Genomic DNA, 23,181 nt, shown 5'->3' on the forward strand with positions numbered 1-23,181 from the left:
GTTCTGTTTGTTTTTTAAGAAAACCCTAATAAACTCACCCTCAACCATACATGGGCTAACGGGCTACAGATGGTAAGATCAATCCTAAGAGTGTGTTCCATGATGGGTGAGAGATGGTAGGAGAAAGCAACTGTCAGATATGAAGACATACTCTAAAGCCAGAGTCAGTAAGTGGGACAATGGCAGAAGAACAGGCAGAAACAATGAAGACCGCTGCTGCAAGAGAGGAGTGCTGCTCAGAGACAAAGGCGCTTAGAAGGATCTGATGTGTGATAAAGGTGGCAACATAAATGGGAAAGAAGGAACCGTGGAGTGAAGCGCTATAAAAACTTACTAAGAAACAGAAAGGTGATCTCTAGAAGGATTCAAGGTCTAAAGGTAGAAGATAAAACTAATCAAGTCAATAGGAAACGTAGGAGCAAGGAAAATACATCTTCAAAAGAATAAGACGTAGGTAAAAAAGTTAATGAACATAAAAATTAAGGATTTAATGGAGGACACCATGGACAAAATTAATAGAAATGACACAAAAATTAGTTACAAAGTCTAAAACTGAGAAAGGATTAAAATCCAGAACACATAAGAACTCCTACAAAACAAGAAAAAGACAGTAAACCCCCACAAGTGAATGGGCCAAAGGGTACAAATGAGCAACCTAAAAGGCCCACTCCCAATTATCACGCAAAGAACGTCAATTCATTAAAAATCAGAAAACACAAATAAACAAAAGGAGCCTGCATCTCTTTAGGCTGGTAAAGACAAAAACTATAAGGCTGAATGATGCCAACTGCTGGCAAGGACACAAAGCTAAATCAACCTTCACATATCCTGGAAGTACTGAAGGCTTGCATATCCTACAACTATCAATCCCCCGAGAAGTACATACTCCAAAGAAACTCTCACACAACCCCTTAAGAGGACATGCACCAGGATGACCATCACAATGGCATCTGTGATGATGGAGCTCGGAGACAATCCAGATGGCCGTCAAAGAAAAAGCATACAGTGAAGCATGGTGGACGAACATCACAGACAGCCAGGGAACACAGAGAAACTACTGACTAAGGTACAGAGAGACAGCAACGTGGGCAGATCTTAAAGTCAAAGTTGTGTAAAAAATATCAGAGGCAGAATAAGATACTTGGGTTATTACTAATGACTTTTATCACCAATGAAATAAATAAGAAGTCTGTATTTCTGCTAATTCTCTGCATTTCTAACAAATCTCTAAACAAATCTCAGGGATGATTTAAGATTCATATACTTCCTATGGAGATGAACCAAAATAAACTTTAAAAGACCAACTCTAAATTGGTACTTAGCAAAATTTTAAACTCCCAATAATCCTATAATGAACATTAGCTTTTCCACTGTGACATACATTAAGTCCCAGATGACCTTAAAAATATTCACCTGCAATGCTGATTATAGAAAGACAGACTATGAAAAAGAAGAACGTGTACCTTTCAATGTATCCTGTTGGTGTTTCTACCAGACCATCAAGTCTTTCTTGAAGGGCTGCAAGAATCTGAGGATTTTGCATCATCTGAACAGTCAGCTGACGCGCTTTAAAAAAAAAAACAAAAGGGCATCGAAAGAAGGATTTTATGAAAATGTATTATGCTATTTTAATAGGGCAATCCAATCATGAAGCTTTCCTGACTAGCCCATAAATCTCTGGTATGAGTAGAGACGAACAGCAAGGTAAGGAAAATTCACTCTAGGAAAATCTAGCGTACAGAACAAGTTCAGGTTCCTAAAGATGTCTAAGGCCACCACTTCTCAAGGCCACTGCCACAACTATTCTGAACACTATCCTTTCTCTTCCTATGTGTGTTACCCACCTTGTGTTTTGAGAAGTTCAAAGATTCATCCAGATGCCTATCTGTGATCTTTGATAACCCTTTGAAGTCAGACAACACATAAGAAAACTGCAAAAACAGTGACCCTTTCAAGCCTGGGAGAAAGATGGTCAAATGAATGACCTGAATGATTCCTTGAGCCTGTGCATGTACTTATGTGCACCTGAACCGAGTTAACAGTTGAGACGGTCAAAGGCTGTAACTAAAGCCAAACAAAATTCGGTTGATGGCCTCTAAAAATTACACTCCATCCAAAAATAAGCTACATTTGTGCAAAACTATTCTGCTATCTCATCTGCTCTGTCAATACAGACTTTATAAAAAAATTGCATCAATTTTCCCAGTTTATGTCTTTAAAGATCAATTTACTTCTAATAGTAATTTGATTCTTCAATGATATACAGTTGTGATAACCAACATACTTTTAGAAGTACCAATATGGCCATAAAGATACAGTCCTGTATCATTAGTTCAGTAGTCTTTTCACAATAAACCTCATTCTGGCCTAAAAATGGAAGTCAAGTCATCTGGTACCTTGATATTCTTGCCCCTTTATACCCTAAAGCAGTATAATTCCCCACTAACCATTATTACCCCTTTTAAAAATAAATCGCTAAAGAAAATGTTGAGTGATTTTTGTCTACATTTAATAAATGTTCTTTTTTTGGTTGGTTAGAAAGAATTAAAAAAAGACAGACATACATACAACATATTTTCTACATGTTAAACCTTTTCAAGTCTAAGCTAATGTTTAGAAGCACCACTACCAACAACTCCTACCACTACCTAAGACACTTCTAAATTCAGATAAAACTCATAGGCAACTGTTTGACAAGACATGATGTCCAACCAGCAGTAGAGGGCCACAGTGACCGCTGATGGGTCACCAGATCCATACCTTCCTCCCTCACTCCACCTCCATCTCCCTCACTCCACCTCCATCTCCCTCTTCCTTTCCATTTCTCCCTCCCCATCCCAAACATACATTCACATGCAAAACTGCTGCTGTGGGTGTGGCTAATCAGGAAGGTGGACAGGTATTCAAAGAGAAAGGCGTTTATTACTGTCCTGTATAAGATGTGAGCCAGCAATCACTGGCTCCTGAAGTAATTTAAAATAATACCTTTGATTTTTGTTTCTTCACCAGTTTCTTCTTCTTCTACTTCTTCAACATCATCCAAATCTTGATCAAGTTCAGACTGTTCTTTGCTATAATATTATAGTATCACACCAAGGTTCAAATGTACCAATTACCCAAAAAAAAAAAAAAAAAATTATAGAAAACTTCAATTCATTTTCTAGGTTAATATGCCTCTTTCAAAAATATGAAACAAGAAATCTAAAAGATAATCCAGTTTTCAAACTTCATATGTAAATAAGTAAAAATTGGAAGTACTTAATATTTCATTTAAAAGCTTTTCAAATATAAAGTTTATACTTTAAGCTAAAAATGTGGTTTGATGGGTTGTGATTCAGAGAATATAACATCAGAAAGTACGTGCTTCCAACTCAATATCTACTGATTTCACTCTTCCTAGTAACAGCACTCTTGATTTTATATGCGATGGTAATACATCAATCTAACAAGTCTACGTATTCCAGCCTACCTTTCAGATAGATGTGGCTATATAACCAAATTCTGGCAGTGAGATAAAAAGGAGAAGCAATGCAGAATTTTACCATCCTCCTTAATCGGATGGTAAACAGCTGAGGCTGTTTTGGTATTGCTCTTTCCTACAACAGGGATATAATGGCTAGTTCCAGCAGCCATGTAGGACCACGAGGCATCCTGGAGAAGAAGTCTCCAGCTAAGAATAAATAAAGGAGTCTGGAAAAACAAAAGGCTCCTCAATCTCTCTTAGCTGTAGAACAACCACATAAGCCTGTATCTGTCTTTGGACTTTCCTTTTTCTTTACTTCATAGTGGAGATGAGGAAGAACAGTAAAAGTTAAGGGGAAGATCTGAGTCTACTTCATGCTCAGAGTAAAACTAGGAGAAAGTAACAATATCCTTCCAATTTCATCTTAAAATTCTAGTTTTTGAACATGATATTACAATCAGTATTAAAACAGGGATATCTAAGTCAATATAAATAGCATCATACAATTTCTTATGTAATTCTACATTTTAGTATTTGGTTTAGAAAATCAGCTGCTTTCATATCTTAAAAAAGCATTTGAAAACTTAATTTGCACATAGGAACAAATATGACCTAATTTTCATACAGTAACAACTACAGAAAAGGTCAACCGTATTCTACAAAAATCTGTTTCTGTCAACTAAGGGGGAAAAAAGCAGTCTTCCCATCAGAAGCAACACAGATTATTTTGGGAGTATCTTTTATTATAAAATTAAGCATATTTAGAGCTAAGGTCACTAAAGATAATGTGGAACAGTTCTTCCCCCAGGTGTCGTCTCATTCAATCATTTATTGAACATCTAAACCTTAAAGCTTTAAAACAAGAGTCCACAAACTGTCATATGGCCAAATCCAGCCCATTTCTATTCTTTAAATAAAGTTTTACTGGAACACAGCCACATTTATTTATTTACTGTCTATGGTTTCTCTCACACAGCCCAACTTCCCTGGTGGCACTATAACAGAGCTGAAGAGCTGCAACACAGACCACATGGCCCAAAATGCCTACAATATTTATGATCAGATCCTTTACAGAGTCTGCTGACTCCTGCTGTGAAGAACAAGGATCCTCTCTCCTCCTACCCTGCTAAGAGCTCACAAGCATCCAACAGTAAATAATGGAGTGGGAGGGGGTAGGGCAGAATCAAGCTATCACAACCAATTTCTTTCTTTTTTCGTTAAAACAAAATGAAGGCTAGATGGCAGATTGCACATACTCAACTGATCTTAATCCTTCTAAAATCTCCACTAAGATTATGATAAAGAAGTTTTAAAACAAATACGGAAGGACAGGGAAATAAGAGCCAACAAATTTACGGACAACTGAAATCTAAGTCCATAGTAGTAGAGCTGAGAACCAGCCTACAGTGTCTTTAAAGAACTAGGGCTTGGTGGTGAAGGTTGATAAAACAGGGAGGATAAGCAAACTGATAAATCTTAGGATGCTCTCTCTAGCAGAAGAGGTTCTGCTTTGGAAAGGGAACTGAGGTCAGACTAGAGGACCACAGAGAGAAGCATACTAGAATGCGGAATACAGACATTCCTCCCTAGCTGCCCTCTCCCAAGTTAGCCCCCCAAACACTCTTCACTGACCTGTGTGACCAGCCCAGGAAAAAAGTACCATTCTAACACTGGGGATTCTCACAACAAATACCTACCCTGATGGGTATTAAATTGATTAAATACTAAATTGGTAAGTTTTCCCTCCCCAACACTCAAACTCTCCAATTAACTTTAAAAAAAAAAAAAACATCCTTCAACTAAGCATTCCCTCCACCCAAGTCTTAATGAGCAAACAAGTATTACTTCCTATCTGAGGAAAGCCTCCTACACTGAGACCAAAACAGAGGGAAAGAAAATTTAAGACTGAACAGGTAATACAAGGGAATGAGTATCCAGAGAAAAGAAATTATCAATCAAATAAGAAGATGCTATAAAACAGGAACAGGGAGCAAAGGAATGTTTGAAAACTAAAATAATAGAAATTTAGAAACTCAACACAGGAGTTAAAAGATAGTTTCTTCTGCTTTGTCCAGAAAGAAGAGCAGAGACAAAGCCAGAAACTAGAGCAAAACGCAGTCCAACATATAAGAGAAGCTCCAGAAATAGAAAACAGGAAGACATTCAACAAAGGAAGTCAAGCATATGCCCCAGAACTGACAGATACCAAGTTGCAAGACTGAAAGGGTCCACCACTGTATGCCTAACACAAGAGGCATAAAACCTAACAAGGTCAAAAACTGTGAACTCTGAAGCCTGAGTAGCTTCCAGAAATAGATACATATGTCTGTATTTATTCAAAAGTCTCACATACAAGTGATTAAGAATTATGACGACTCTGAAATTCAACACTAGAAGCAAGCTGACAGTGGAGCAGTGCCTTCAAAATCCTAAAGAAGAGTGATTCCCAGATTAGAATGCCATATCCAAACCGTCAAGCAGAAGGTCACCAGTCGTTTCAGTCATGCCATCTCAAAAGAATTCACTGCCCTCGTACTCTTCCAAGGTGCTAAACCACAAGTACAAAAAAAGAAAACATGGGACATAGCAAACTCCAGAGAGGAGAAAAAGAAACCCCAGGAAGATAAAAGAGATGCACAATGACAACGGTGAAGCCAAGGTCAAGCACGCCACACCGCGCAGGGTGACTCAGGAGACCATCATTCTGAGAGCCTTCATCAGCGACACCCACACTGCCACTCTCCTTTTAATGATGAACAGTGTGCGTGGGAGGACTGGCCAGATTCTTAGACGTACTTGAACGTGCTGCCCTTGTAATAAAGTCTCCTCCCTCCCACCTCCATGCTCTGCTGCCTACAACAGCTGCGGATAATCACATTATAACCCCTTCATCCTGAAAGGCTGTTTTACCTACTCCTTTGAGTTGGCAGCCTACCATGGAATTACAAATAGCAACAAACAGTGCCGTTCATCCCATTCTCCTGGACCATACTTCCGCAAGACATCCATCCGCACCAGAAGCCTGCCAGATGCCGACATCAGTAAACCTGTGGTTCCTGGATGTATGACCTTGCCCAGGGACTTCTTCAAAATAAGCCTTTGTAAGACTCAGGAAAGCTGAAGGCAGACCATGACCCAGACAGTCTTTCTTTTCGTACTTTTGACTTCTCAGCTATATTGCAATTTTTCTTTACACAGCTAAGTTTGTGACTGCTATTTAAGAGTTTCAAAAGTAAATACTGATTAAGAATTTGTAGGGGCTGAAGCTCTACAGAAAAACAGAAGCGAACTAGACAAAGCCAGGATAGTACTGACACATCTGGAGAGAAGAGGAGGATGCAAATGAGAAGGGTCACACAGGGCTTCTAAGAGTAATGCTGCAATTCTTAAAAACTTGCACACAAGTGTCCTGTTGTTCTTTCAACTCTACACATTAAATTTTATAAACTCATCTTTATGTACGATACTTTACAGTTCAAGTTGTAAAATCTTTGAGAAATGGTAAAAAACGAATTCTCCAAATATTTATGACTCATTATTGTGCTCAGCACTTTCCTAAGAATAAACACTGACAAATGGTTTAGTATATTTATGACAATGATTATGTATACTATATTTTGTCTTGGATACACTGTACCCAACTTTCAAAATAGTAGGTACTAAGCATTAGTCATTACATTTTCATAATACATAATTAGTACTGCTGTTAATTAAATCACACAGTACACAGTGAAGCCAAATCTCTGAAAAAAGAATCAACTTTCTGTCACTTACTTGTCGATGTCTGCCATGTTGTACAAATGCCAAATATCTATGGAGAGAAATATCAATGTTAAAAAAAGAAAACATACAATTTATTTAAAACCAGTAAAAACATCTGAAACCAAAGCTCTTTACATCAATACCATGCTAAGGTATTATACACACACACACACACGTATATATATACACTCCCGTTAAAAGTGTTTAAAAACAAACAGGGGCCAGGAGGTGGAACACTGACACTAGTCACTGAAGTAAATTCTTCAGAGGACGCTACTTAAAACAGGAAAGTTACTACTTGGCATTCAGAATCTACTGGGCAAGGATTTTTACAGCAGCACTGTTGGCTAAAAGAATCTGAGGTGTGCTAGAATCAAAGGAAAAGAGTAATACAAAGAGTCTTTATTCAAATTCCTTTAACCATGAACGGTCAATTTTTGGGCTGCTTAGTACCTCCCAGTACTCTTGAGGAGTTCTGATGAAAACATATATATATATACATCCATGAAACCATCAAAGTCACGGTAACAAATATACCCCTGCCTTGTTAGAATACCTCCCTCCTACCCTTCCTGCCTCCCATCCCAAGCAAGCGTTGCTCTGCCTTCTGTCACTATAGCTTATATTTTCTGGAATTTTATAGAAATGGCATCATAGAGTATGTACTTTCCCCTCTGGTCTGGCTTCTTCCATCCAGAATGAGATTTATCTGTTGTAGTACTTACCGCATAGTTCATTACTTTTTATTGTATAGTGGTATTCCATTGAAAACATACATTCTATTCTATGTTTAAGTTTTCAGCTGTTGATGGACACTTGGGTTTTCTTTTGGGGGGAGGGGGTATTACAAATAGAGCCGCGATAAGCATTTGCCTCTTTGTATGGACAAATGCACTTCCCTGGGGGCAAATGCACTTCCCTGGGGGCTCAGGCGGTAAAGCATCTGCCTAGAATGGTAAAGTATCTGCATACAATGCGGGAGACCCAGGGTTCAATCCCTCCGCCAGGAGGATCTCCTGGAGAAGGAAATGGCAACCCACTCCAGTACTCTTGCCTGAAAAATCCCATGGACGGAGGAGCCTGGTGGACTGCAGTCCCTGAGGTTGCAAAGAGTCCGACACACAGACAAAATGCTTTACTTCTCTCAAACCCACTTGATTTTTTAAAGTTATTTTTATCAAATTCATGTTAAAAGCCAAAATCTGCCACGTACTGCACTCATGATCCCCTGGAGATCTTTTCTTTTCCCCCTAAGTTTAATAATTCTGGTTATTAAATGTCAGCCCTTTAAACTATTCAATGGCAGCTATAAAGCTCTGGTCCAGATCCACCAAGTAAACATTCCCCATCCCTTCAAACGCACTTAATGTCACATCACTGAGTACTACCATGCCTCCAGCTTACCCTGAGTATGTCAGCACATTCGTCCATAATGTTCTTGGTTATTAGGGCTTCCCTGGTGGCTCAGACGGTAACTAATCCGCCTGCAATGTGGGAGACCTGCGTTTGATACCTGGGTTGGGAAGATCCCTGGAGGAGGCCATGGCAACCCACTCCAGTCTTCTTGCCTGGAGACTTCCACAGAGGAGCCTGGCCGGCTACCATCCACAGGGTCCGAGGAGTGGGACGTGACTAAGCGACTAAGCAGTTCAGATCAGATCAGATCAGATCAGTCGCTCAGTCCTGTCCGACTCTTTGCGACCCCATGAATCGCAGCACGCCAGGCCTCCCTGTCCATCACCAACTCCCGAAGTTCACCCAGACTCACGTCCATCCAGTCAGTGATGCCATCCAGCCATCTCATCCTCCATCGTCCCCTTCTCCTCTTGCCCCCAATCCCTCCCAGCATCGGTCTTTTCCAATGAGTTAACTCTTCACATGAGGTGGCCAAAGTACTGGAGTTTCAGCTTTAGCATCATTCCTTCCAAAGAAATCCCAGGGCTGATCTCCTTCACAATGGACTGGTTGGATCTCCTTGCAGTCCAAGGGACTCTCAAGAGTCTTCTCCAACACCACAGTTCAAAAGCATCAATTCTTCGGCACTCAGCCTTCTTCACAGTCCAACTCTCACAGCCATACATGACCACAGGAAAAACCATAGCCTTGACTAGACGAACCTTTGTTGGCAAAGTAATGTCTCTGCTTTTGAACATGCTATCTAGGTTGGTCATAACTTTCCTTCCAAGGAGTAAGCGTCTTTTAATTTCATGGCTGCAATCACCATCTGCAGTGATTTTGGAGCCCAGAAAAATAAAGTCTGACACTGTTTCCACTGTTTCCCCATCTATTCCCATGAAGTGATGGGACCGGATGCCATGATCTTCGTTTTCTGAATGCTGGACTGGCCAAAGCATATCCTACACTCTTTCACACTATAGGATCAGGATTAACTTAGAGAAGACTGAAAAACAGCTGAGTGCCATGGGTAATGCAGATTTACTTTTTTAATAAGCTTAGTTTTTTCACAACAGCTTTGCCACCAGGACACAGGTGTCATAAAAACCACCACTAAACCTGAGCAAAAATGGGAAAGAAGACCCAAGTCAACACTGTTGTCACTGAACATGTAGATTCAGAAAAGTCTACCACCACTGGCCACCTGATCTACAAACGCTGTGGGATTCAGCCGGGAACCACTGAAAAGTCCAAATGGAGGCTGCCAAGATGGGAAAGGGCTCTTTCAAGTACGCCTGGGTCTAGGACAATCGGAAAGCTAACACGAGTGATTATCAATCACCAGTGATATCTCCCTGTGTCAATTTAAGACCAGCAAGTACTCTGTGACCTAGCTGACGCCCTGGGACACAGTGATTGATCAGTCACTAAGCTGTGTCAGACTCTTTTGAGATGCCATGGACTACAGCCCACTGGGCTCCTCTGTTGATGGGATTTTGCTTTTCATGGGATTTCCCAAACAAGAAGATTGAAATAGGTGGCCATTTCCTCCAGGGGACCCTTCCAACCCAGGAATCAAACCCACAGCTCCCCCGCTGGCAAGCAGCTTGTCACTGAGCCACCAAGGAAGCCCCAAGGACACAGAGAGTTCATCAAAAACACTACTCCAGGCACATTCCGGCACCTGTGCTGGCGAATCTGAAGCTGGTATTTCCAAGAAAGGGCAGACCCACGAGCAGGCCCTTCTGGCTTCCTCTCTGGGTGTGGAACCTTCGTTACACTGGAGGTAACGAAATGGACTGCACTGTGCCACCCTATAGCCAGAAGAGATAACTGCTAAGGAAGTCAGCACCTCCATAAAAAAATTGGCTACAATCCCAACACAGAAGCATCTGTGCCAATTTCTGGTTGTCATGGTGACAACACTGCTGGAATCAAGTGCCACTATGCCTTTCAAGGGATGCCAAGTCACCCATAAAGATGGCAATGCCCACTGAACCACACTGCCTGAGGCTCTAGACTGCATCCTGCCACCAACTTGCCCAACTGATAAGCCCTTGGGTTTGCTCTTCCTGGATGTCTACAAAATTGGTGGTACTGGTACTGGTACTGTCCCTGTGGGTCAAATAGAGCCTGGTATTCTCAAACCTGGCAATGTGGTCACCTTGCTCCAGTCAAGGAAACAAGTCTTTTGAAATGCACCATGATGCTTTGATTAATGGCCCTCCTGTGGACAATGTGAGATTCAAGAACATGTCTGTCAAACATGTTCTTTGTGGCAATGTGGCTGGTGACAGCAAAAATGACCCGCCAACGGAAGCAGCTGGCTTCACAGCTCAGGTGACGATCTTGAACCATCCAGGCCCAAATCAGTGCTGGACTGTCACACAGCTCTAATGCAAGCATGCTGAACTGAAGACCGAGTGTTCTGGGAAAAAGCTAGAAGGTGGCCCCGAATTCTTGAAATCTGGTGATGCTGCCATCACTGATATGATTCCTGGCAAGGCCATGTGTGTTAAGAGTTTCTCGGCCTATCTATCTGCCTCTTGGCTGTTTTGCTGCTCGTGACATGAGACAGGCAGTTGCTGGCGGTATTATCAAAGCAGCAGACAAGAGGCGGCACCTGGGACTGGCAAGGCCACCAAGTGTGCCCAGAGAGCCCAAGGCTGCATGAGCATTACCCCCGTAGGGCCGCCCCAGGCTGTATCGGTGGTGTTTGTCTCAACTGGCCATTTAAGTTTTTACAGTAAAAGTCTAGTTAATGGTACCTGCACTGCAAAACCTTCAGAAGACTGTTTTGCGAACCATTAGTTTTGTATGTGGCAGCTTTAAGTTATTAGCTTTTAAAATCAGTACTTTTTAATAGAAATGACCAAAAATCTGTCACAGAATTTGAGACCCATTAAAAAAGTTTAATCAGAACAAAACAAAAAAAGGCTTATAGACTCCCACATTAAAATCAGTTTTTAATGTTTGAAAAATTAAAACCTTCATCTTTTAAAAAGCATTTTATTTATTAATCTGGCTGCACCAGGTCTCAGCCGTGGCGTGCAGGCCTTCGCTGGCCATGCGGCACGCGAGGACCCCCAGCTGTGGCCCAGGCCTCCGGAGCACATGCTTCTGAGCTCCGTGGCACGTGGAGTCAGTTCCACAACCAGGGATCAAACCCACATCCCTTGTATTGCAAAGTGGATTCTAAACCACTGGACCACCAGGAAGTCCCAAAACCTTAGTCTTTCACTCACAACAAGTGACAAGATTTGATTCCTCATATCAATATGTTTAATACACGTTTCACTTTAAAAAACTGACTTTCTGATTTTAGCAGTCAAGTGCTATCCTTTGGAGCATTATTACTAATCCAACATCCATCCTTTAGACAATTATAAAGGAAATAATTCTTCCTACTGTAACCTACTCTATTTTTAAATATTTTCTATTTACTGTAAATAATCTCTAAGCACTGATGTATTTCTCTAGCGATGCTGGTTAATGAAGTCAGCATTAACAAAACACTTAGCAAAAAATTACGAATATACTAATTCAAAAATAACGAAAATATTGAATCAAAGAAACACAAGTGGGCTTCAGATCTATCAGATCAATAATGCAGGGAAAATTATGGTGAATATGCATTCTTAAATATGGCTACCGTTTACAGAAACTATTTTCTTTCCTTTATTTATTTCTGGCTGTGCTGGGTCTTCCCTGATGGACACAGGCTTTCTCTAGTTGTGATGAGTGGGGGCTATTCTCTTGTTTTGGCTCTAGCAGTCGTGGCGGGTGGGTTGAGTTGATCCAGGCCTGTAGAATCCTCCTGAACCAGGGAGCAAACCCATGTCCCCTGAATTGGCAGGCAGATTCTTAACCACTGTGTCGCCAGGGAATTCCATAAACTGTTATCTTTCTGGAGAGCAATTTGGCTATGGGAATAACAAACACCTTAAACATGTCCATCTCCAGACTTGGTTATTCAATTTGTGAGAACCTACCCTGAAAAAACAGAAGTAAAGGATCTAAGTGCCTGTACACCTGTCACGTTTGTCTAATAGGTTCTCCTAAAATCCAAGTCCTACATATTCTTTGACTGTCCGCTCAAAGTTTTACTTCTTCAAGACAAAACAGACTAGCACTGACTCCTTCAGAGATGCCTTCTCCAATCTGTACATCTTGGCTAAGTAAGATTTCTTGGTTGTACACACTCTTATAAAGCCCCATTTCTTTCCATCATAAGATACCTCCAGTTTGTAATTATAGATTATTGTGATTATTTGACTAAGGTCTGTCTTCCACCAGTGACCAGACCATAACATTCATGATTCCAGGGATTATATCTGCTTTTTCCAATCACTGCACTGTATCCTTCAGAGTAGTATACAAAGTTTATATATATATACACACACAGACACATATATGGCAGCTACAGTTACTTAGCAAAATTAAACCACTAGTGTGGAATGTGCATGCAATGGAATGCTTTGCAATTAAAAACAACAACAACAACAGAAGAAGAAAAAGCAAGACTTCCCTGGAGGCTCAGTGGTGAGGAGTCTACCTGCCAGCTCAGGAGACGGGTCCGATCCCTGATCCGGGAAGACCCCACAAGCTGCAGCTACTGAACCCCGCACACCGCAGTGCCCTTGCTCCACAACCAAAGCCACGACACCGAGAAGCCCACACAGGAAAAGCCTGCACAGCCAGCAGAGCCAAAAGTAAAATAGTTTTTAAAAAAAAGAAAAAAAAAGATGCAGATCTGAGTTGATACGGAAAGAGCAACAAAGCAGGAGTAAAACGCAACCTGAGTATATACGAATATCCATTCTCATCCACATACTTTCTTATGAATAAGACATTTCTAGAAAAATACACCAGAAACCTAACAGCAGGTGTGTATGAGAGAGAAAAGACTAGAAGTAAATGAGAGCTTACATTTCATACTGCATTATTAGGTTTTCCTATCCAGATACTATTTACTAACAGTTTAGAATTTGCTCCCTTGAATATATAGTCTACTAAATCCAACAATTATCAAAAAGCATGAAACAAAAAGAAACACCCAAAATTTCTAAATTCAAAATTTTATAACATTCTAACATGTTCACAGAAGACTGGCTACACTGTTCCTCAGCGTCCACTTTGCTACCATTATATTCAGAATTCAAACTCTTATCGTTTTGATGCATTATTACAGAGATTCAAGATAGAACAGGAGGGCAATTCATTTCCTCACAGATGCCCTCTCCAATCTGCCCGTTCCGGCTAAAGTAATAGATTTCTTGGTCATATACACTTCTATTTTTTAAAGTATGCTTCTCTGATGGCTCAGTGGTAAAGAATTTGCCTGCAATGCAGGAGACATGAGTTCAGTCCCTGGGCTAGAGGATCTCTTGGAGATGGCAACCCACTCCAGAATTCTTGCCTGGAGAACCCCATGGCCAGAGAAGCCTGGCTGCAGCCTGCCACAGGGCCGCAAAGAGCCAGACACAACTGGGCGCGCACACAACAACGCCTAGTTTTGAAGTCAGACCATTTGGGCTAACACCAGCTTTGTGGGAATTTAGCTCAGGCAAACAACTTCTGGCCTTATTTCATCTTCAACACAGAAGAAAATGGTTCCTTCATTGGTTTCTCTTATTAAGAAGCAAATTCATGTAAAAGATCTGTTTGATATCTAATTAATACTCAACAAACACAGAGTTTCTTTCAATCTGTCCATTTTGAACTATCCTTCGCAAAACAATTAGCTGGCATGATGGCTAAAATCAGATTCTTTCAGTTCTGATTAATGTACAGACTGACCAGTAAATGCACCCTGGTAATGTAGGATATTAACATTAGGGAAAATTGGGTAAAGGGCAAATGGGAACTCTAAGCTATCTCTACAACTTTCCCATAAATCTAAAATTACAAACAAATCTAAAAAAATAAAAATAATGGACCAATTCCCATACCCAGATTCAAAACTAACATGTCTGAGAGAGTAGATGCAAAAAAAAAAAATTCTAAATAAGAAACCAGGTTCTGAGACAGGTGGTCTCAGGCAATCAGATCACATCAAAAAACACAAGTTTAGTTTAATATCTACAGATTTTTTTTTTAACTGCAAGTCAACAACTTTAAGTAAAATCAGTGAGATTTTTACTTATCAGACATGAATTTGCTTTCTAAGAGATCTGAAGACTTTCCATTCCTGGAAGTGACAAGCTAGATTATGCAGACCAACTCTACTAATGAAAATTAATTAAAAGTACAGAATCAAATATTTGTTTAAAAAAGTAAGATAATAAGAAATTACTAACCGAAACTGAAGGCAAAACAGGAAGGAAAAGGATAAGTAAACTACTTCTGCCCAGAGGGAAACCTGCCAACCTCAGATGCGAACGGTCTGCGGAAACCAAAAGCTCTGGACTTACCAAGGTAGGGAATCTTGAGAGCAACCTTCCCAAATTAAGCAGAAACCTCAAAGCGCTATGTTCTCAGAGATAATAAACGAGTTCTCCAGGACAATACCCCAATCCACCTCATCAGCCTTGTGCCCCGAACTTCAAGCTGTGAGCTTAGAGCCATCATCAGCACTCCCAGGCACCTGCATAACCAGATGTAAGTGAGAGCACCACGCTAGACCTTACGAAGTTCATGAAGTCATCTGCAAGAACAGGGGCGACGGAGAGCAACAGACGTCAATCCTATGGAAGACCTCAATACTGTCTAAAAGACCACACACACACAAAAAACAACCATGCCTTTTAAGTTTGAAAATATGTGTCTGCAGCAGTATCTATAAGAAACTCATTTACTAAAGGTGAAAAGAGCAAACCTGGCAAAGAACAGAATTTCCAGAAATAAAAACAACAGAAAGCAAAAACAGAAAAAAAAAGCAAATAACAGAAAAAAAAAAAACAAACTAAATGGGCAGGTTTAACAGTAAACCAAACACAGCTGGAGAGAGAATTAAGCGGTTTGAAAGTGAGCTTAGAAGAAATCTTCCGAAGTATGGCAGAGACTAGAGAATAAAAACTATGGAAAAGACATTTTAGGATACAATGAAGTCTAACAAAGATTTAACAGACGTTCTAGGAGTAGAGGAGAGAATGGACAGAATATTTGAAGAAATAAATAGCCAAGTTATTTTCCAGAACTAATGGAAGACAAGTCTATAAATTCCAGTTAGCAAAATAAAAAACCCACACTTAAGATGCTTGAGTGAAAATCCAAGACGAGACAGAAGTCTCCTCAAAAGGACTCAGAAAAAAGACTCAGATTAACGTCAAACGCATAAAAGACTGACAGCCGTCTTCTCTTCAACAGACACCAAAAGACGACGGAACGGTCTGTGTGCTCAATGTGCTGAAGTAACTAAGGATCTTAGACTACTACACCCAACCAAAATATCCTTTGAGAAGGTAAAACAGGTACTTTCAGGCTAAAATATCTCCAGCACTCTCATTAATAAATTCTGTAAGTATATTTTTCAGGCATAAGTCAAGTGATCCCAAAGAGAAGGTCTAAAGACACAAGAAATGAGAGGAAATAAGGATATTAGCATACTATCAAAATAAATATTTTAAAAGAAATATTACCCCTGTGTAATGTGTCAAATTTAAACTACCATAATATTAAGTCAGCACTGAGAATAAGTGGGGAGGAAATGGATTACTCTACTGTTCTTAAATAAACACGTTGGAATTTCTAGGGTGACCCCAAAAGTTTGGAAACAGATCACTCTTGTGATCCCATAGACTGGAGCCCACCAGGATCCTGTCCATGGGATTTTCCAGGCAAGAATACTGCAGTGGGTTCCCGACTCAGGGATCAAACCCAAAACTTCTGCACTACAGGCAGATTCTTTACCACTGAGCCACTGGGGAAGCTATACTTATTTTTACATCAATCTAAAAGAAAAACAGGTTGGACAAATAAAAAGCACACACACACACAAATTAAAATTAAACCTTATCATAGTGATTACATAAATCAACTAAAGGCTCCCTTTTAGAACTATCAGATTAAAGAAAATTCAACTGCATCCAACTTATAAGAAACACATCTGTAACAAGAATACAAACAGCTTCAAGGTAAAATACAATCCTTAACCAAAAGCTGGTGTCATTGTACTAACATTGGAAAAAAAAAAAAGATTTAAAGGAGAAACATTCCTAAGGATTAACATTTACAATAAAAAGTTCAACCCAGTACTCAGTGTTACAGATCTCAATGTAAAGACGGGGTTCATAACAAGACTGAAGGCAAATCTTAACCAGAAAACCTGAACATGAAGAAAATCTTCCAATGGAGAAAGAGGTGGAAATGAGTGATTCAATCAGATCGTTAGCTGATTATTTTGTGGTTATATAAAAGCTAGACGTCCAGAAATCAAATGATCTACCATTCCAGTATACTTGATTCTGTTCTTATTTCCAACGAGAAGGAAAGAAAAATAACATTTACAGAGCTTACTCTGTAAGACTTACAGACTTTCCTCTTATTTGCAGATAAAACGGTAAGCAACTTGCTCAGCCACACACAAATGAAAACACTAGGAATTAAAATCTGACTTCCAATACCCATGCCGATTCCACTATTCCAAAAGCCAAACCCTATCACCCACTACACAGATTATATAACCTAGTTATATTCCTTTATAGAAAATAGCTGCTTCACAGTGAAATAGCCAATCATTAAAAACTACATATTGGGGGTATTCTCTGGCAATCCAATGGTTAGAACACTACACTTTCATTGTGAGGACTTGGGTTCCACCTCTGGTTGAGAAACGAAGATCCCACGAGCCTCGCAGCACAATCAAAAATTTAAAGTAAAGTTTTAAAAGTTTTAAAGGATAACAAAAAGAAAACTACAACAAGTGTTAGTTGTTCAGCTGTGTCCAACTCTTTGTGACCCCATGGACTGTAGCGTGCTTCTGTCCATGGAATTCTCCAGTCAAAAGTACTGGAATGGGTAGCCTTTCCCTTCTCCAGGGGATCTCCCCAACCCAGGGATCAAACCAAGGTCTCCTGCATTGCAGACATATTCTTTACTCTCTGAGAGCCACCGGGGAAGCCCACGGTGGTAACTGATCCACCTGCCAATGCAGGAGACAGAAGAGACTTGGGTTCAATCCCTGGGTGGGGAAGATCCCTTGGAGGAGAAAATGGCAACCCACTCCAGTATTCCTGCTTGGAAAATTCTAGAGAGGAACCGAGCCCGATACTGAGTGTGCACGGACACACACGTTTTAAAGCAAAAAGGTTCAAGGGAACCAGTAAAACCCCAAAAAAAGAATTTCCCTTTACCTGAGACCTACCTCAAGCTGAATGCATTTTAAACAAACCTGTATTTTGGACACTGCTGTTCTACCAACAGTTTCGGTGGGCCAGGGGCTCAGTACTTGATTCCAACACAACCTCGTAGTAGTAGTACATCTCGTTCTTTACGTAGCTAGAACATCTCATTCTTTATGCTCACTTTTTCACTTCAGAGATACCAAGTCAATCTAGAACTGACTTTTATACGGGTCCCAAGCCAAATACACTATTTGAGAACACTATCTTCTGTTCAAGTAATCGCATTATCTATAGTACCATCTGACCAAACAGCAGAGAAACACACATGGACTGATAATCTGGTGAAAATTAACAAAACTACAAGGTATTCACAATATCAGACATATATTGGAAGAAATCTTCATGACTATAAGTGCTTTAACTGTCCTTGGAAGCCCAGTGGAACCCAAGAAAGAGTGCTTTTAAATTCTAAGCAGATACATACTATAAAGTGAAGTGAAAGTCGCTCAGTCGTGTCCAACTCTTTGCGAACCCACGGACTGTATAGGCCAGAACACTGGAGTGGGTAGCCCTTCCCTTCTCCAGGGGATCTTCCCAATACAGGGATCGAACCCAGGTCTCCCACATTGCAGGCAGATTCTTCAGCAGCTGAGCCACAAAGGAAGCCCAAGAATACTGGAGCGGGTAGCCTATCCCTTTCTCTAGGGGATCTTCCCGACCCAGGAATCGAACCCAGGTCTCCTGCACTGCAGGCGGATTCTTTACCAACTGAGCTGAGAGAAGCCCTATATACTGTATAGTACAACAATTAAGTCAAGGGAACTTGCTTTAAACCAATATAAAATCCTTATTATAAACTATCATTTCTCAGTTATGTAACGTTGGATAATAAGTTCTTTAACTGCTCTGTACCTGTTCCCTCATTTAAATGTTGATACTACTTATCTCTAGGAGCACTGAGTTATATATATGTAGAATAATTTTAAAACACTGCCTGAATAATCATGCAAGAAATCCTATTATTTTATGCCTGTTGTATTCGTCTGTACCCTCTGTATCTGAGACAATATTTTCACAGTAATTAATAAACTCTTCAAAATTATGACCCCCTTCTCCAACAAAAATCAAAATGTATAAAACTTCTGAACAAGTAAAAATATATCAAACTATGTAGCAGTAGAAAACAGAGTTGGTAACCAGAACTAACTTTGGGCTGAGACCACTTGGCAAGTCCAGCAATGTGGTCTACTGATCTGCAGTTCAAGTACTAAGTAACTTACAAGGATGAGTGAAAACAGCAGTGCTCACGTTCTAATCCCTACTCTGCCCAACTTATTCAGATGGAATTAGTACGAAATGGGACTTAATATTAGCATAATTTTAACAAATTCCTTCATGTAAGGAGGTTATAGATACTCCTCTATCTCCCACTTTCCAGCTCTTTTTCTTCAGAACACTCATAACCACTCAACAATTTATATAAAATAACCAATTTGCCTGTTTGGCTCATGATATATGTCCAAATAGGAGCTAAAATATTTACTCAAAGAATCAACTAAGAACATAAGCAATTACAGATTTGATTAGACTTGAGGGTATGAACAGATTGATCCTTATTTCCTAAATTGATCAGGATTCATTGCCTTTCATTAATATCTCAAATTATCAAGCAGAAAACAAAGAAAAGCAATGTTTAATTTTGATATCTTCATACCTTGAAGTCAAACAGATTCTACCTTTTTTAGCCACTTTTCCTACAAAAGGATATGTACTGAATACATTCGGTAGAGTTCAGAATCAGTCATCTCAAGGCAATATGGGCAAGTTGAGTAAGTAATAAAACAAGCAATAGCACTGTGGATTAAGTTAGTTCTGGTACACGTGTGGGTTTTGTTTTTTTAATCGTTAGATGACAAAGACAATCGTGTCACATTTAGTATCAGCTTAACAATTTTCCCTGTCAATAGGTCCAATATCAAAAACAGGTACTTTACAACAAATAAAACTTATGAAAATTTTCAGACTGGTATGAAAGGACCAATCTTTTTAAAAAGTAAAAGGCCCATTTTAGATCTGGGCCACTAATCTGAACTCAGACAACTTCGGAATAAGCCTAAGACATCAGTCCCACAAGGTCACTGTAAACCTCATTTACCTCCTGTCAGCTTTAAGTAAGTTATTCTAAATATAAGGCTTTTCCTTTATCCAATCAAAGGTAAGGTGTATTACTTCCTAAGGAAAATAAGTATAGAAGTAGTTATTAAAGCTAACAACAAAACAGGACCTAAAACACTAATTTGAAAAAGTATTTTTGATGCCACCTACTTTCAAAAATGGCAAATTTCGTTTTCCAGCTCAGCTCTCCTGAAGTCAGATAAGCAGTGTTAAGTTGTGAGCTTTTAAAATGCAGTCCTTACAGAACCCACAATCAAACAGAATAAAATTGGGGCTCTTTGAGGACATCACGTGCCCGGCTCTTTCTTCCTCCAAAAACCCAGCCCTCCCCGACAGGCCTTCATTCCCCGCCTCCTTTCCCGGCCTCTTTTTTTTTTTGAGGGCAAAGCATGAAGCACTGATGAGGCAGCAGGTTACAACCCTGGCTCAGTATACGCTTACTTGGGCGTCTCATTTCACCCCATAACGCCTCCACCATAACGTTAAACACCAAACAGCTAGTTAAGTATCTTACAGTGGGAACGGGAATAAAGGAACTAGTAAGAAAGCAACAGACGCCCTCGACGAATTAAAAAGACACTGCAGACCAAATCATTTACTTCCACTGTTCAGGAGTCGACTAATTACGACCAATGCTTCCCAAATAAAAAAAACCCTGATCAAGATACCCATCCTAATTCTAATTTGTACTTGAGAGGACACAAAAGAATCTCTTGTTAACAACAGCTAACGTAAGTGCTTTACACGCGATAATTCTTAAAAATCCTAGTAGTGAAGGCCCCGCTCCTTCATCCATCAACTAACATTCACTCTTTCTTGCGGTACCTAAAAAGATTAAGATGAACGAGAAGCAGAGGAGAGTTGCAAACCCAAGAGCTGGACTGGTTGGCTTCCTGCTCACCCTCGCATCCCACCACCTCCTCAACTTTTAGTGGAGGGCTACCAGAAGGGGGTCTGCACCCGCGCCTGGGCCCCGGCCACGTGCAGCGGGAAGCCGCGGGGGTTCCCCTCCCGGCCGGGTCGCCACCTCCCGGGGGCGGGCAGCCCGGAGCCTCGCCGCCTCCTCGCCCCTCCCCGCCCCGGGGCCTGGTCCCCGCGCAGCCCCTCCCTCCCGTCGGAATTCGCAGCCTCCGCGGCTCCTTCTCTCCCCCCGCGGCCTCCCCTCCAGGGAGTGGGCGTCGCGGCGACGGTGGGCTGCAGACCCCGACTCGGCCTGCGCCCCGGCCGCCTCCCCGCTCCGGGCGCCAGGGCTTCGCCGGGGCCGCGCCCTCGCGGGCGCGGAGAGGCCAACGGGGCTCAGAGGGCCCCGGGGCGGACCCTCCCGGGTCGCGCCGACGCTCCCCCGCCCCACACGCCTCCCGGTCGGCTCTCCCGGGAAGCATCGGCCGAGCCGCGGGCCCTCTCCGCCGGCGGGGTCACGGCTCCCACAGCGGCTCGGGCTCCGGCCTCCGCGGACGGCCCCGGAGGCCCCGCTCGCCGTCCCCAGCCCCCTCACCCCTCCGCTCACGCGGGCCGCCCGGGGCCTCCACGTCCCTCCCTTCTCCGTCGGGCCCCAGCCCGTTACCGGTGGCGAGCGCGGAGAGCCGAGCGGCCCGAGCTGCGCAGGCAGTGACTCAGGGCGGCGGCGGGAGGAGCAGGAGGCGGCGCCGCGAGCAGATGGCGCTAAAAAAGACCCGAGAGCCCGCCGCTCGCGCTCATATACAATCAGCGTCAGCACGCAGGGCTGGCTCCGCCGCCCGCCCCCCGGCCTCCCCGTCTCCTAGCGACGCGACTGGGAGGCGGGGCCAGGACCGGTCGCCTAGCAACGGAACCTTCCTCCTTTCCCCCGGCGACCTCCAAACTCGCAGCGCCAGACTTGGGTTCCCGCCTCCGCCCCCTACGACGCCTCCAGCCATCTCTTTTCTACGCTCTTAGCAAGAAAGGAACTCGTCGCCCCTTCCGTTCCGGGGTACGGCCCTGACCCCAGCCTCGCTCACGGCCCACCTCGGCCCCCGCCTCCCCCAACTTCCCACCCCGGCCTGGTACCGGGAAGGATGAGGGCGGGAGGCCAACCTCCGGGTCCTGCCTTGCCGCATCCGGACAGCGAGCGCTCCTTAGTTTCCTACCGTGTCGGGGCCTAATTCCTACAAACTCTAGGATCCCGGATAACCGTTTCCTCTCCCCGCCCATTTTTTACCGTAAGAACAACAGTTCTTTCCTCCTAACCGCCTCGGTGGCGTCTTTTGCCGGTTTTGCTTTTCCTAACTCAGTGGTTTACCGTGGCTTCCGGGGATGCTCTTCATTCCAACTTCTCCATCCTCTTACGTGACTTGCAATCCCTCATTTCTGCTTTCGTATGTTTGATGGATGAAAATGGCATGTTCGTGTATGGTCTGGACGCTTTATAATGAGGACAGTGTTGTTTCCTCATTTTGAAAAAGTAAATCCAACCTCATGGCTATTTTCAATTGAAGCTGGATTGACTAATACTAACTCTTAAGACAGTGGTTCTTAAAGTGTGGTCGGAGGGTTCCAGTACTCTTTCAAGGGGGAAGTCAAAGTATTTCCATAATAATTCTAAAATGTTATTTGCTTTGACACTCATTCTGTCATAATTACACAGTGGAATTTTCCAGAGGCTACATGACATGTGATATGGAAACACTGAAAACAGAAGCAAATATTAGAATCCCCGTCATCTGCTGTTCAACCAGACATTAAAGAGATTGCAAAAACATAAAATCACTCTGCTCAATTTTTTTATTTTGGAAAGTAGTTACTTTTCATATAAAATATTGTTCTCTGTTAACATTTAATCGGTTTATTGTTTAAAATGAAATAATAACTACTCATTTCTTAATTTCAAATACGATATAGTTATCTTTAATGCACATAAAACATCTTTGGACTCCTAAATTTTTAAGACTATAAAGGGTCCTTGAGATTAAAAACTTTAACAACTCTTCTCTGTTGTAGTCCTTGAAACTTCCAACTACTTAGAGTCGTCTATTGTAACTAACCCAGTTCCACTTTAGAGGATACAGGTTTTTTCCTCAGCGCTCCCAACCTCACTGAAACTAGTTGTCTTTCCCACTCTATGCTACAGATGCCTCAGTTTATCCA

General features: G+C 41.8%; 1 protein-coding gene across 11 annotated transcripts in view; it reads right to left on the reverse strand.

Moving 5' to 3' along the window:
- The window catches only part of NAP1L1 (nucleosome assembly protein 1 like 1), a 36,748-nt gene extending 14,272 nt beyond the window's left edge, over positions 1-22,476 (reverse strand). For 2 of the 11 annotated variants that reach the window (XM_024992325.2, XM_024992326.1), the window contains exons 1-4: positions 22,337-22,476; positions 7,238-7,274; positions 2,986-3,071; positions 1,464-1,566 (exon numbers count right to left, since the gene is read on the reverse strand). In XM_024992325.2, the coding sequence (XP_024848093.1) occupies positions 1,464-1,566; positions 2,986-3,071; positions 7,238-7,274; positions 22,337-22,361 (251 nt within the window). In that variant the 5' untranslated portion in view covers positions 22,362-22,476. 11 annotated transcript variants of the gene reach the window in all.
- Positions 22,477-23,181: the final 705 nt, after the last annotated feature.

This window comes from Bos taurus, chromosome 5 (genome assembly GCF_002263795.3).
Source record: "Bos taurus isolate L1 Dominette 01449 registration number 42190680 breed Hereford chromosome 5, ARS-UCD2.0, whole genome shotgun sequence".
NCBI classification, from domain to species: domain Eukaryota; kingdom Metazoa; phylum Chordata; class Mammalia; order Artiodactyla; family Bovidae; genus Bos; species Bos taurus.